We start from the raw sequence: 15,776 nt of genomic DNA, 5'->3' as shown, positions 1-15,776 counted from the left end.
AATAATAGCTCATGACATCTGAAAATTATATGAAATTCTAAAGAAATTTTAATGTCTATAAGTAAAGTTTTAGGCTTGGGGCCCATAACTCAGTGGTTAGAGCGCTGGCCACATGTACCGGGTCTGGTGGGTTTGAACCCGGCCCAAGCCTGCTAAACAAACAAACAACAACAACAAATGGCCGAGCATTGTGATGGATGCGTATAGTCTCAGCTACTAGGGAGGCTGAGGCAAGACAATGGCTTGAGTCCAAGAGTTTGAGGTTGCTGTGAGCTGTAACATCAGAGCACTCTACCAAGGGAGACATAGTGAGACTGTCTCAAAAATAAATAAATAAATGAAATTTTATTAGAACTCTGCCATGTGCATTTGCTTAGGTGTTGCTTGTATTTGCATACCTTTATAAGATACATTACATATTATGTATTAGTTATTTATGTATGTGTGTCTATTTGTTTAGATATTAAAATAGCTATTGTGGAGATCACAGAGTTCAAAAGTATAAAATATTTTACATCTGGCCTTTTACAGAAAAAATTTGACAACTTCTGGTATAGAATCATGAAATAAAGTAATTTCTTCAATAACAAACAAATTGTTTATTATTAGCATTGGGAGAGATTAAGGTAACCTGGACGACTAGGGGCCCGAAGATGAGACATGAGGAATATACTGTGTTCCTTTTACATACCCTTGCTAAAAACCCAAGCCTTGATTTTGTTATATCTTTTCTGATTATGGTTTTGAGTGCGGACTCTGTCTTGTACTGCCCACATAAACAAGTTATCAAATTCTTTAACAAACAAATCATTTAACCTCTCTGAATTTCAGTTCATCCACTGGCAATATGAGGAAAGTACTAATAGCATCTAAATCAGACAGTTATTGTGAGAAAAATATGGAAAAGATAAAAGTAAAATATATAGCACCATTTATTATATATTCAATAAATATTAGCAACTTATGGTTAAAATTTTTATTTTTTATTATTATTGCTTTTATTGCTGCTATATAACAAATATAGTTATAAAATATTTGAAAAACCAGAAAATAAAATTAAAGTTATTCCCATCCCTCTTCCTATTATTGTTAAATTTTTGTGTATTTCTATGCATGAATTTATAAAATTGGAATCTCACATGTATTCATATGTATTTTTTGTGTTTTTTAGTTGTTATACAGTAGATAGTATTCAATATTGATTAATGTTCTTCAAAATTAATTATGTGATTCCATGATATGTCATTAAATGCTTAGGTAATTGACCTAATCATGTAGATTAGTAATTGTTTCCAATTTTGACAATATAATGTTACAGCATTGAATGTGTTTATATGTGAAATTATTGTGTCTCTTTGCTTTTGCATGTGTGTGTATTAAGAACACTTGACAGGAGATCTACCCTCTTAACTAAGTTCTTTATTGATTTCTATCTACACATTACTGAGTACCTACCTGCACATTGTTATGGACTTTATTATGTTTCAATGACTTGTTTAATACTAATGTACTATGTTAAAGCATACATAGAGACATTAAGTATGTTCATAATATAAATAATATAATGTTACAAAACATTTTAACATATGGTCATGAACATATTTTTCCTCTATTCTCACTTTTAAAGTTCTTGACCATCACCATCTCTTTTACTCATTTACATTAGAATCATCTTGCCAAGTTACAAATAGAAAGGGATGTTTGGTTTGGAATTGCTTGAAATATTTTTAAAAGTTTGAGACAAATTTATATTTTATAGCACTATTTCCATATTCATGAACACAATATGACACTAAATTTTTCGAGATTATATTATAACATTTCATATGGGTTTGAGGTTAAAAATAGGACACTACAATTTTCTGATATGCTTATGCAAGATTTTTGCATTTTATTGATAAGATGAAATTTATCTTTTGGCTACTTGTTCTTTGTATAGGAAAAATTACGAATTTTTAAAATATTAGCCCAGCACGGTGGCTCACGCCTATAATCCTAGCACTCTGGGAAGCTGAGGCAGGTGGATTGCCTGAGCCAGACCCAGTCCCCAGCTCTAAAAAGAGCCAGGCATTGTGGCAGGCACCCAGGTACTTGGAAGGCTGAGGCAAGAGAATCGCTTGAGCCAAAGAGTTTGAGGTTGGTGTGAGCTATGTTGCCACAGCACTCTACCAACGGTGACAAAGTGAGACTCCAAAAACAAAATAATATTTTATTTTGAAATTAAAATATGAAATAAAATAAAATGAAATAAATTGTACTGGTGCTTAACTAATTGAATGTCTTAGTTTTAATAGACTAACCTTTCTTCTTCAAGTAATGATAATTATTTTCCTTTTCAATATTTATGCTTTATTTATTTTTCTTATCCTTTGCGATGATAAGGATTTCCAAAATAACAGTGGCATTAAAACTTCAACAATAGCTATAGATGGTATTCAGAATATCTATAACAATAAATGTTATATGCAAAATTGTTATGCATTTGGATATACACACATACAGGGAAAAAAGCCTACAGCTTTTGTCAGATTATAAAAGTGTAGCATAATCCCCAAATTCTCAGTGCCATTGCTCTACTATTATACTATTAAGCCCAGAATAGGTTATTGTTCATTATGAAAGTAGTCTTCTAATTGTGAATTGTAAAACTTCTGTATTGAATATTTTTTATGACTATAGAAGCAAAAATCAACAAAGTGAATTGAATCCAGAAGCATACACGAAGAATTACACACACGACAGAATGGCATTTATCCTGAGAAAGCAAGTTTGGTTTAATATTTGAAAATCAGTTAAAGTTATACAACATATAAATATGATAAACAGATGCTGTGTTGAATTTTTTATGGAGGCAAGTTGAATACTTTAAACATTTTCAGGGTCTACTTAGGTTAACACATTTTTCTTGATTAAATTGTTGATGGGATTAATTTCATTTGATAATTTCTTTTTTATTGACACATAATATTTGTATATATTTATGGGATACATAATATATTTTGGGTTTTTTCTACCAGTTGTTAAATTTTATTATAAAAATATGGTAAAACACACAGTGTCGTATTGGCCTACAGATACCCCTAGCAAATGGAACAAAATAGAAATCTCCCAGACCCGCTCGTGTATTGATACGTGCTATTCAAGAGAATTGAAATTATAGATCAGTGGGGAAGGGTGTATTCTTTCAGTAAATGATACAGGCACAGATGACTATGTAGAAAAATATGAGATTGGATTTCTACCTATGTATTAACTTTTTTATGATTTAACACCTGTGTTTATTTTGCTGAGGAATGTTTTTAAGAAAAAATACACCAAATGCGCTTAGGAATGAATTCTTTCTTCATCCTATTTTTATTTATTTATTTATTTTTATTTCAAAAGAGTTAGGGAGTACAAGTGGCATTTGGTTGCATAATTACAATATACAGTGATGAAGTCTTGGCTTTTAGCAAACCCATCACACAAATAGTATACATTGTATCTAATAGGTAATTTTTCATGCCTACCTCTTGTTCCTCCTTCCCCCCTTTTGAGTCTCTAATGTCCATTATACCACTCATACATGTGATATGGATTCTATAATATAGAATGTGTAATGATCAAATATGGGTATTTTAGGTAGCCATCATATTAAACTGTTATCATTTCTTCATTTTGGAAACCACCCTACCATGCTATTAAACATTAGAATCTATTTCTAATAGAAATAGAATCTAATTTTCTAATAGAAATAGATAGAAATAGATTTCTTCTATCTAACTGTGTGTTTGTATCTATCAGCCAACCTCTCTTTATCCTCCCCAAACACACACATATATATCTTTCCCAGACTCTGTTAATTATCATTCTACTCTCTACCTCCAAGACATTAGCTTTCTTGGCTCCCACATGTGAATGAGAACATGTCCGTCATATTTGTCTTTATGTGCTTTACTTATTTTTTCCAGATACCTAGTAATGGGATTTCAGTATCAAATAGGAGTTCTACTTTTAGTTCTTTAAGTAGTCTCCATACACTTTCCAAAGAGGTTGTATTAGTTTGCAATCCTACCAACAGTGCATAAGTGTTTCCTTCTCTCCACATCCCTGCGAGTTCTGCAGAGTTGGGACTTCGTGATGTGGGCTGTTCTCATTGGTGTTAGGGGATATCTCAAGGTGGTTTTCATTTGCATTTCTCTGATGAGAATTTTTTTCATGTGTTCATTGGTCATTCATCTGTCTTCTAAGGGGAATATTCTGTTCATATCACTTGCCCAATGATTGATGGGGTTGTTTACACTTTTCGTGTTGATTTGTTTTAGTTCTTTGTAGATCCTTATCACTAGCCCTTTGTCCAGTTTGTAACTTTTGATAACTAGTAAAGGTAATTGTCGTAACATTTTTTTCTTCATTCTGAAGTAGTTCATCTAAAGATAAATCAGAATATTTATCTGTTTCTTGAAGGAATAAATTACCTCATCCATTAGACTACTCTGGTTCATGGTCGTTCGAGTTGTAATCTTTTGCTAAAATACTTAATCCACTCACATGTTTGTGTTTTATTCAAGGCTGAACTTATATACCAGTAGAAAACTATCAATTTTGTTTTTAAAATCACATATTTATTAATATAATAGGATTGTCTTATAATTTTTTTAATTTAATTCTATATCTGAGGCTATTTTTCATTTCTTATTCCTAACTTGCATATTTTCGTCTTCTCCATATATTTATTCACTGGATTTTCCAACCATTTATTTTCACTTAATTTTTTATTTTTATTTATTTATTTATTTATTTATTTATTTTTGTAGAGACAGAGTCTCACTTTATGGCCCTCAGTAGAGTGCCGTGACCTCACACAGCTCACAGCAACCTCCAACTCCTGGGCTTAAGCGATTCTCCTGCCTCAGCCTCCCGAGTAGCTGGGACTACAGGTGCCCGCCACAACGCCCAGCTATTTTTTGGTTGCAGTTTGGCCGGGGCCGGGTTTGAACCCGCCACCCTCGGTATATGAGGCCGGCGCCTTACCGACTGAGCCACAGGCGCCGCCCTCACTTAATTTTTTAAAGGACCAACTTATATATATATTTACCAGTTATAAATTTTTTTAAATACTTCCTGCTTTTAATTCTATTTCTTCCTTTCTGTATTAATTTTATTTTCTAAGTTTATTTGAAAATCAATTTGTTTTTGTTTATCATATGATAATAATAAATTTATTACTTCTCCAAAATTTTAAACCTTGAATGTAGTGTGTTTTTTTTTTTGTCAACAATAGTATGTTGTTCTTTGGACTTCACTGTTTTATTATTTTAATTTATTTTTAATATTTATTTAACTATTTATTAGTATATAGCCTAAAAGATGTTTTGGTTGTGGCTTGTGTAGTTTTACTTTTTTATTTTTTTGTTTCCTGCCTGGATGCTTTAAAAATTTTTTCTCTACTCTCAAAATAAAAAGAAAAATCCACAAAGGTCAAGATACATTGGCGAGAGTATAGTTCCATGTATTTTACTGTGTACTAGGGAATATTTTCAGTTCTAATTTTTTGCTACCACTTTTATCTCTCTACTGTAATGTCATTCTCTATTCCTAGAAATTTATCCATTTTTATTTCCTGAATTTTTTATTTCTCTTGTCATTTTTTATCACTTCATAGTTTTCCCCAAGAATTCAGGTATAATTTCTTAACACAGTAAATGTCATGTATTTAACTCATACTATTTTTGACCCTGGGACTTTGTGAAGCATATATAATTCACATATCTCTACCTTGGGAGCCACATAATAAAACACTTTTTTTTTCTAGTGTAGCAGTCAATGTGTTAGCATTCTCTTAATTCAGTTTCCTTCAGTATCCAGTATCACAGCCTTTTAATTTTATAATGACATATTTTATTTCCAGGTGATTTTTCTCTTCCCATATTTCAAATATGTTTATAACTGCTTGTTCAATAGTCAATATTTATTGCATTTTATTGATGGCACAGATCACAGAAGTTTACAATTTTTCCCTTTTCCCATTTATTTCCCCCGAACAGGTACATTTTCTTTGACACTTTTGATATGTCCCATTTGTTTAAATAATTTTATTTATATCTTCTGTGACTTTCTCTGTTTACTTACTCTTAGGTACAAAGGGCTAAACTGTCTTAGAATAAAACAGTATTTTATAATTGATACACTATGTTTACTATATCTTTGATCTTCTATTTTTTTCAAAATTTTATGAGTCTTCTGTGACTGTGAGCTTGAGAAGTTAAAAGATAAAATACAGCTAAAGTCACAAATTTTTTGCTCAAGATTGTAGATTTTGGGGCACAATGTAAGGATATATGGCACACCTCCTGGGTGCAGGACACAACTACAACAGGAACTTTACATGACAAATGCAAACTTGTAACCTAGTCATTAGTACCCTCATATTAATCTGAAATTTTAAAAAATAATAACAATAAATTTTAGATTTTATTTATTTGTTACTTCTGTAGAGTAGTTCAAGTTAAGTGTGAAAAATATCATTTTTAAAAGATCATTTTTTTCTACATAGATGCTATAACATTTTGCATATATTCTTGAAAACCAAATTCTTCACCAGGACACAACTGGCTATTAGTATTTCTCTTTTATTTTGCTTATTACCTCATGAGTTCTTGTCATTATCTAATTGAGTTTTCTTAGCTTAGTAAGATTTTCATCTTTTGTCTTACAATTTATTATTCACACTCCATTTATTTGGTGCACTAAAATGAGTTCACCATGTAAACATTGTTCTCACATATCCCCCCATCTCTCTGTTTCCTACATTGAATCTCCTCAAAACAAAATATGATACAATGATATGCTTGTCCCACTACATACTCTGCCAATTGTTTTAGAAATAGAATCTCTAAGTTCATACAGAAAGGTAAGTATTAATTTTGACAGTAGATGAAGAAGATGAAAAGTATGAATCTTTGATGAACAGTGATCTATAATAGGTATCAATAGAAAATGTCTACTGTTCTTCTTTTTCTATCTGAATCTCACTCCATTGCCTCAAGAGCCTTCTCACTTAAGCTCACTACAAAAGGATGAAGCAGAAAAAAATGTATGTGAAAATGATTAGATTTATTGGAGGAAATTTCCACAAAGTGGAAAATGGAACATTAAAAAAATGGCAGAGAAAGATGAGCTATTTCTCATCTCAGAGCTTAGGCTCTGGGCATTCTTTGTTGTGTTTTTATTTTTATGAAGCACAGGTCTTTCCTCTTTCAACCAATATCCTGATCATCCTTCTTTCCCTGGCCCTAGGAGAGAACCTGAAAAACAAATACAGAATCTGACTCCTCTGATCAAAAAACTCTCCATGATCACAGCTGGGGATTTTTGCCTATACCTATGGCTATAGGAAACTGGACAGGAGTAAGTGAGTTTATCCTTGTGAGCTTCTCCTCCCTACCTACTGAAATACAGTCATTACTCTTCCTGGCATTTCTAATCATCTACCTGGTTACTCTGATGGGAAACAGCCTCATCATTCTGGTTACCCTGGCTGACCCCATATTACACAGTCCCATGTACTTCTTCCTCAGAAACTTGTCCTTCTTGGAGATTGGCTTCAACCTAGTCATTGTGCCCAAAATGCTGGGGACTTTGCTTGCACGAGACACAACCATCTCCTTCCTTGGATGTGCCACTCAGATGTATTTCTTCTTCTTCTTTGGGGTGGCTGAATGCTTTCTCCTGGCCACCATGGCCTATGACCGCTATGTGGCCATCTGCAGTCCCTTGCACTACCCAGTCATTATGAGCAAAAGGACACGTATCAAACTGGCTCTTGCCTCCTGGTTTCCTGGCTTTCCTGTAGCTACTGTGCAGACAATGTGGCTCTTCAGCTTTCCATTCTGTGGCACCAACAAGGTGAACCACTTCTTCTGTGACAGCCCGCCAGTGCTGAGGCTGGTCTGTGCAGACACAGCACTGTTTGAGATCTATGCCATCATTGGAACTGTTCTGGTTGTCATGACACCTTGCTTGCTGATCTTATGTTCCTACACTCGCATTGCTGCTGCCATCCTTAGGATTCCATCAGCTAAAGGGAAACACAAAGCCTTTTCTACATGCTCCTCCCACCTCCTTGTTGTCTCTCTTTTCTATGTATCCTCAAGCCTCACTTACTTCAGGCCTAAGTCTAATAATTCTCCTGAGAGCAAGAAGCTTCTATCATTGTCTTACACTGTTGTGACTCCCATGTTGAATCCCATCATCTACAGCCTGAGGAATAAGGAAGTGAAGAATTCCTTCAGCAGGACCATTCATAAAGCCCTCACTCTCAGAAAGAGTATCCCATAGACATCAAGAAGTAAGACTAAATTCTACTGAATGACCAACAATCAATTTCCTGTTTGGGTACTTTTCTGCCTCTCTTCACATCTCTTTTGGAATGAACCCTAGCTTTTGAAATGGCTATTAGAGAGCTCAGTGTAGAGAATAACACACAGAAGTCTTTTATACCTACCTTAATGATCTGCCAAACTCTTCTGCCTGCCCATTGCAGACTTACTTTGTTTTTTTTTTTATTGGTTCAATTGGCATTTGACTCCATTCCAGGAATTTACTTTGTTAATGTGCACAAATATGACATATTGTGAACAGTATGAAACTGCTTGTGATGTAACCTTGGGGACACACAATGGGTAAGATAGCAAAAAGCATCAAAAGTCATCTTGGACCTTTGTCTGGTTTTGGACAAGTCTGACTCCAATGAGTAGGAAGGAACTCTACAATACTTCTAATATATAATTAGAAGATAATTCTTGCTCTTTCATTTTGTTACACATGGCTGTGAGGTAGTGTTGGCTTTTCAGACTAATCCCCATTCATATTCCTTTAGAGCCTAAAGATCTTATGGACTCCTTCCTTAGGCTATTCTTCCCAGGCTTAATTCTTTCTCAATTTCATTTTCAAGTTCTTAATCTTTGTGGTAACTTCAAAATTTCATAAACATAATTTCAGTTATGTTGCTGCTTTCTTCAAGGCTTACTTTGGATCTTAGCTGACTCCAATATAGGCCCTTCAATGATTCTATTATATTTTGTTTAGTGACTTCCATTTTTTTGTTTGCTTTTTGTTTTCTGACTCAGTCTTTCTCTGTTGCCAGGCTACCGTACTGAGGCTTTAGACAAGCTCATAGCAACCACAAACTCCTGGGTTCAAGCTATCCTCCTTCCTCAGCCTCCTAAATAGTTCAGACTACAGTACCTACCACCGTGCCTGGCTACACCTTCAAATTTTGAAAGTTTGTGTGTTGTTGGGATGAAAGTACAAAAAAACATAAAGCATGATTAATTTTGTCATAAGTTAATAATTTAATCAACAATGAAGGATTCAGATTGGGTAATTGCTAAAAGAAAATTCATTTTACAGTTAAAGAAAATAAAGTTCAAAGAGGTTTAATCATATATAGTCAAAAGTAAATCTTAGTTCTGTATTTTTTTTTCCATTACTATGCAATGCGTATCTAATCAAGTAATTCATTCAGATTTAAAGTAAAAGAACATTTACAACTTTAAAATGCATTAAAAGAAGTATAACAAGATTTGCAGGCATTCACCAAAAAATAGCCTGACATCATTTTATAATAATTAGATCACATTTGGAATATCCTTCAAGGTATATATTTGTAAACTGAAACACTAGAAAATTTTATAGAAGAGATAATCAGTCTATTTAGAGATGTTAAGAAAGCATTCCAGAGATGAGCAATATTTTGTTTTAAGAGGATTATTTATGGTATTGCTATCCTCAAATAATTGAATAACTAACACAGAAGAGAATACAGATCTCTCAGTATTATCTTCAATTGTCAAGACTAGGATTAATGGCTAGAAATGAATAGATATTTTAATAAATGACTACTTTTTAAACACTTTTCTATGACCAATACCAAGGAGGAAAAATATTTTTATTAATTCTCTCATTCCTGTAGTAATTGGGCAATGCATCTGGGTAATTTAAATTCTTGTGACAGAAATATATAAAAATGAGAACTCTCTTTTCTTTTTAGAATACTACAGTCTACCTAGGAGTTTATCTCACCCCCTTTTCCTCAATGCACAAGACTATATAATCTAAAGTAGACTCATGATGAAATATAAACCAACTCTCACTCACCCCCTCATTTCCTTGAATCAAATACTCAACTCCCAAGGTCCAATATAACATTGCTTCAACATCCTTTCTCTTTCTCCAGGCATCACACCTCTACCTTACTTTGCTTTTTCCCTTCAACTCCAAAATTCATCAACTATTTCATACTTTATTTAATTTCTTTAATGTACAAACTTATTGTTCTCCTTCTAAAATGCCAAAACAGGTTCAGATAAGCCCCAAATCATTAAGATCATACAGTCAGCAAGTAATAGAGGTGGTTTTGAAACTGATATTCTGATATCAATTACAATTTTATTCCATTACAAGTTAACTGTAAGTTAATATTATAATGCAGTAAATAACTTCATAATACAAACTGTTTCCTAAAATTAGTAGTTTTATAGCACAAGAATTAAGGGAAAAAAAATCACCTGATCGCTGGACAAAAATTATAAAGGACATTCATACAAAATTATTCTCTGGTATTATTCTATATACTGAGATTATTTTCATTGTAGAGTCAAAAATCATTTCCATTAAAATCTGGTAAAATAACTGAAAAAATAAAAAGAAGAAAAAAAACACCATATTCTGAGTACTCACAGATAACTCTTGACTGTACTTTTATCTAATAATTTCTGACAGTGTATCCTTGAGTAGGAGCTTTTTTATACTTTTTAAATTCAGTTAATATCACAACTAGTGTTGCCAGATTGAACATTAATAAGCTATTTAAGGACACTAAAGCAGTTTCTAATATAAAAACAAAAATAACTATGATAACATCCACACGAGATTATTATAACTGCTGAGTACTTAGCCCTAATCATAAATAATTATTTTATGCTACTATAATTATTTCTAATAATAATATTTAAATCCATATTTAAATAATATGTAAAATGTATCAACATGTATAAATGTCATGATTTATTTTATCTACATACTCTCATAGTTTCCATAATTCAGTTTATTTCATTCAGTACAAATGGTAATATAATGAACATTTTTATAGTTTATATTTTTTTATTGTATTGAGTCACTATACACTATATTGAAATAGAATTCCAGAAATATAATTAGTAGGTCAAAAATCTATGAAATTGTCTTGAGTTCATTTATTTTGCTTCTACTTATTGACCACTTAACTATGGGCCAAACACTGTTCTTATAAGTCAAGTGTACTCATCTAACAGAAAAGATTCAAAATGTAAGGAAAAACTGATAGAACTGAAATGAAAATTAGGCAAATTTGTAACTATAGTAGGAAGATTTCTATATCACTTCTGATTAAACAGCAGGACAAGTAGGGAGAAAAATCAGTAAACATAGAAGCATTTGAGCAACACTAAGAATAACTAACCCAAATGACCTTAATAAAGGACACTATGAAATGAAGCTACTTTTTCCAAGTGCATATAAAACTAATTATTCAATGCTAGTATAATATGTACAGAAATACAATAGAGTTTTGTATTTTAACTTTTTATGCTGTGACCTCACTAAGTTCACTTATAGTATTTTTTTGATAAAATCTCTAGTATTTTCTATATAGATAATCACATCATGTGTCAATGCAGTCTTATTTTTCCATTCCAAACACTGTGTATTCTTCCTTTTTTCTTGTTTTATCTAGAATCTCTAAAGTCTAGTATAATTTTGAAAAGAAATGGGCAGAAATATATCGTTCCCTTGTTTATTCATTACAACAAAAGTTTAAATTTGGAGACACATTGCCCTAGAGAGAGGTCATTCAAGTTTATGTTCCTATGAGTCATGGTTATTCCGCACACCCTATACCCTTATGAAAAAAATATTTGTTGTCTAATCCTTGGATATTTACCAGTCTGGTTAGTGAAAAATGTTATCTGCAGTTCTAATTTTACTTATGTTACCTTCTCTTCATGTTTAAAAGTAACTCATTGTGGGCAGCGCCTGTCTCTGTGGGCAGGATGCTGGCCCCATATACAGAGGGTGGGGGTTCAAAACTGGCCCTGGCCAAACTGCAACAAAAAAATAGCTGGGTGTTGTGGCAGGCACCTGTAGTCCCAGCTACTCAGGAGACTGTGGCAAGGGAATCGCCTAAGCCCAGGAGTTGGAGGTTGCTGTGAGCTGTGTGACACCACAGCACTCTACTGAGGGTGATAAAGTAAGACTATGTCTCTACAAAAAAAAAAAAAAAATCATTGTATGTATTTTTATTCGTTCCATGCTTTGTACACTATCCTATCAGATTATGTACCTTTTTAATTCTATTGAAATTCTTTATAAAATAGAAAGATTAGGTTTTTAAAATGAGTTGAAGATATTTTTTACTTGTTTGCCATTTGTCTCTTGACTTCTCTTATGTTAATATTTTATTTTTCATGTTTAGATACCATACTTGGATCTATAAAAATACTCTTGTATTATTTCTATTAATGCTAATATAATTTCATTGTTTAATAATTAAATCTTTTCATAATCTAAAATTTATCTGTTTTGAAGGTTTGAGGTATTTTTTTCCTCCTGCCTGTCTTGTTGTCCCAACACTGTTTATTTAATAATCCATTATTTCTCCTACTAATTTGAAATATCAGTGCATTCTTCCATACAGTAATAGTATTCATAAGAATATGCTTAAGAAGGTAAGCTCTAACAGTGCCCACCCCAACAGAGACTACGTTGAGACAGATACCCCAGCTCAGGGTAGCAGCACAGACCAGGGCTGAGTCGAAGTTTCTGTGAACTCAAACAGCATCTGGTCTGCAGGGGAATATAGCTGGGACAGAAACAAATTCTGCAACATCAATCAGGGGCAGGGCTGGAACTGAGTGAACCACCCCAGCCTCCATTAAGCACCTGAAGTTGTCAGGCCAAAGCTCCCACTGCAGGATGGTGGCAGAGAGTAGCAGCCTGGCAGAGAAGACATAGATCTCCCTGTGAATCAGGCAGGCACAAAACACTGCAGCATCGCCTCATTGGAGGGAACTGGGTCACAGCCCTGTGGGTGACTGGGTGTGACAGAGTGACTGTGTGTGACAGAGGTGCAAGGTGGGGAAAGAGGCATCAATCTTCCCAGACTAATTCATTTGCTAGGTGGGTCCTTCTGACCTCACAGAGCCCCAGAGTGAGTCATACTTGAGCTGCCAGCAGACCCCTGCTATCTAGTTGCCGGAGACCTTTTGAACTCTCCCACCTGACAGTGCTGACTGGGATAATTGACTTGGATCTCTTGAACTGGGCCAAACACCGAGGACTATCCAAAGTGATACCCTGGAGTATTATGCAGCCTTAAAGAAAGATGGAGACTTTACCTCTTTCATGTTTACATGGATGGAGCTGGAACATATTCTTCTTAGCAAAGTATTTCAAGAATGGCATAAAAAGTATCCAATGTACTCAGCCCTAATATGAAGCTAATTTATAGCTTTCATATGAAGCCTACAACCCAACTATAGCATAAGAATATGGGGAAAGGGCCAAGGGAGGGGAAGGGAAGGGGGAGGTTGGGGTGGAGGGAGGGTAATTGGTGGGCCTCACCTACAGTGCATCTTAGAATGGGTACAGGTGAAACTTACTAAATGCAGAATACAAATGTCTATATACAATAACTAAGAAAATGCCATGAAGGCTATATTAAACAGTTGGATGAAAATATTTCACATTGTATATGAAATGAACACATTGTACCCCTTGATTGCACTAATGTACATAGTTATGATTTAATAATAAAAATTTTTAAAAAGCAAAGTGATACCCTGGGTGTGTGGTTGTGGAAAGGATTGATTTTCCTTTTCCAGTTGTTGCCTATGGGAGGCAGGATGACTTAATTGCTGGTATTTCTCCACAGCTGAGACTTCAACGTAGACTAACTGATTCACTAGGACAGAGACCAACTGAAAACAAGACAGAGCCACTTAGCCCCACCACACCAAGCAGGTCCCCAGTTTCTCAGGCTGTAGCACTGTACAGGTCCTTGGGAAAGCTCTAGGGGAAAATGTACAGATACCAGTCCCAGCTATTGGGCAAAGGACTGGTTAATCACTACTCCAGGAGCCCCCAAACCAACTTCACCTTATCTGCTTACCTAGCCAAACAATGTAAAATAATCATGGGACAGAATCAGCTGAAAAACTCTGGTAACATGAATAACCAGAGTAGATAAACTCCCCCAAGGAATGACATGAAGGACACAAATGAAGGTCCCATTCATAAACAGATAGTTGAGATGTCAGAAATTGAATTCAGAATTTGGACTGCAAATAAGATTAATGTTATGGAGGTAAAGTTGGGATTAGAAATTCAAGGAGCATTTCAAAACTTGCCTCAAGAATTCAATGAATTCAAAGACAAAAATCACCAAAGATTTTGACAAATGGAGACAAGAATTTGCAGTCATCAAAGATCTGAGAAGTACAGTAGAATCCCTCAGTATCAGAATGGATCAGGCAGAAGAAAGGATTTCTGACATTGAAGACAAAGCATTTGAACACTCCCAAGCAGTAAAAGAGGAAGAGAAATGGAGAGCAAAAACAGATCATTCTCTCAGAGAGCTCTGGGATAATTCAAAGAAAATGAATATTCGCCTTCTAGTCATTCATGAAGGTGACAAGGTGGCTTTGAAAGGCACAGAGGCACTTCTTCATGAGGTAATGAATGAGAACTTACCAGACATGCCAAGAGATTCTGAAATTCAGATAGCAGACAGTTTCAGAACCCCAGCACGACTCAACCCAAATAACACATCTAATAGACACATAATTAACTTCACCAAAGTTAAAATGAATGAGAAAATTCTGCAAGCAGCCAGAGGAAAGAAAACCATTACCCACAAGGGGAAGAATATTAGAATGACTACAGATGTCTCTGCTGAAACTTTTCAAGCCAGAAGAGGGTGGTCATCAACTTTTAACCTCCTACAGCAAAATAAATTTCAACCCCGGATCATGTATCCAGCTAAACTGAGTTTCATTTATGATGGAGAAATTAAATACTTTAATGACATTTATATGTTGAAGAAACTTGCCATAACCAAACCAGCTCTTCAGGATATTCTCAGACCTATCCTCCATAATGACCAGCACAATCCTGTACCACAAAAGTAAACTCACTCAGAAACTTTTGATCAAATTCGAACTTCCACAGTGGTGAAAGGATTAAAAATGTCCACTGGACTTTTGAAAAACTCAATACCTAAAATCTACCAGACTTATCAATATTTATAATTAATCTGAATGGCTTAAATTGCCCTCTAAAGAGGCACAGGTTTTGACTGGATACAAAAACTCGGGCCAGATATCTGCCGCGTATAAGAATCTTATCTTACCTTAAATGATAAATATAGATTCAGGGTAAAGGGATGGTCATCTATATTTCAGGCAAATGGAAATCAGAAAAAAGCAGGTGTTGCAATTTTATTCACAGATACACTAGTCTTTAAACCAACCAAAGTAAGGAATGATAAGGATGGTCACTTCATATTTGTTAAGGGTAACACTCAACATGATGAAATGTCAATTATTGACATTTATGCCTCCAAACAAAATGTGCTTCAATTTATAAGAGAAACTCTGACATGAGCAACTTGATTTCCCCCAGCTCCATAATAGTCAGAGATTTTAACAATCCTTTGGCAGTATTGGATAGATACTCCAATAAGAAGCTAAGCAAAGAAA

At 34.2% G+C, this 15,776-nt stretch overlaps 1 protein-coding gene across 1 annotated transcript; it reads left to right on the top strand.

The window, feature by feature from the left end:
- The first annotated feature begins 7,341 nt into the window (after positions 1–7,341).
- LOC128565417 (olfactory receptor 10A5) lies at positions 7,342–8,391 on the top strand. The gene has a single exon (XM_053561843.1). It carries the CDS (start codon positions 7,366–7,368, stop codon positions 8,317–8,319), a length of 954 nt encoding a protein of 317 aa, XP_053417818.1. The 5' UTR covers positions 7,342–7,365; the 3' UTR covers positions 8,320–8,391.
- The last annotated feature ends 7,385 nt before the right edge of the window (positions 8,392–15,776 follow it).

The sequence above is a fragment of the Nycticebus coucang genome, chromosome 14 (assembly GCF_027406575.1).
Source record: "Nycticebus coucang isolate mNycCou1 chromosome 14, mNycCou1.pri, whole genome shotgun sequence".
Lineage (NCBI taxonomy): Eukaryota > Metazoa > Chordata > Mammalia > Primates > Lorisidae > Nycticebus > Nycticebus coucang.
This window is presented reverse-complemented; position numbering and strand designations above follow the sequence as displayed.

Coding starts and splice junctions, on each gene's coding strand:
- LOC128565417 (XM_053561843.1), top strand. CDS start 7,366: ATGGCTATAGGAAACTGGACAGGAGTAAGTGAGTTTATCCTTGTGAGC.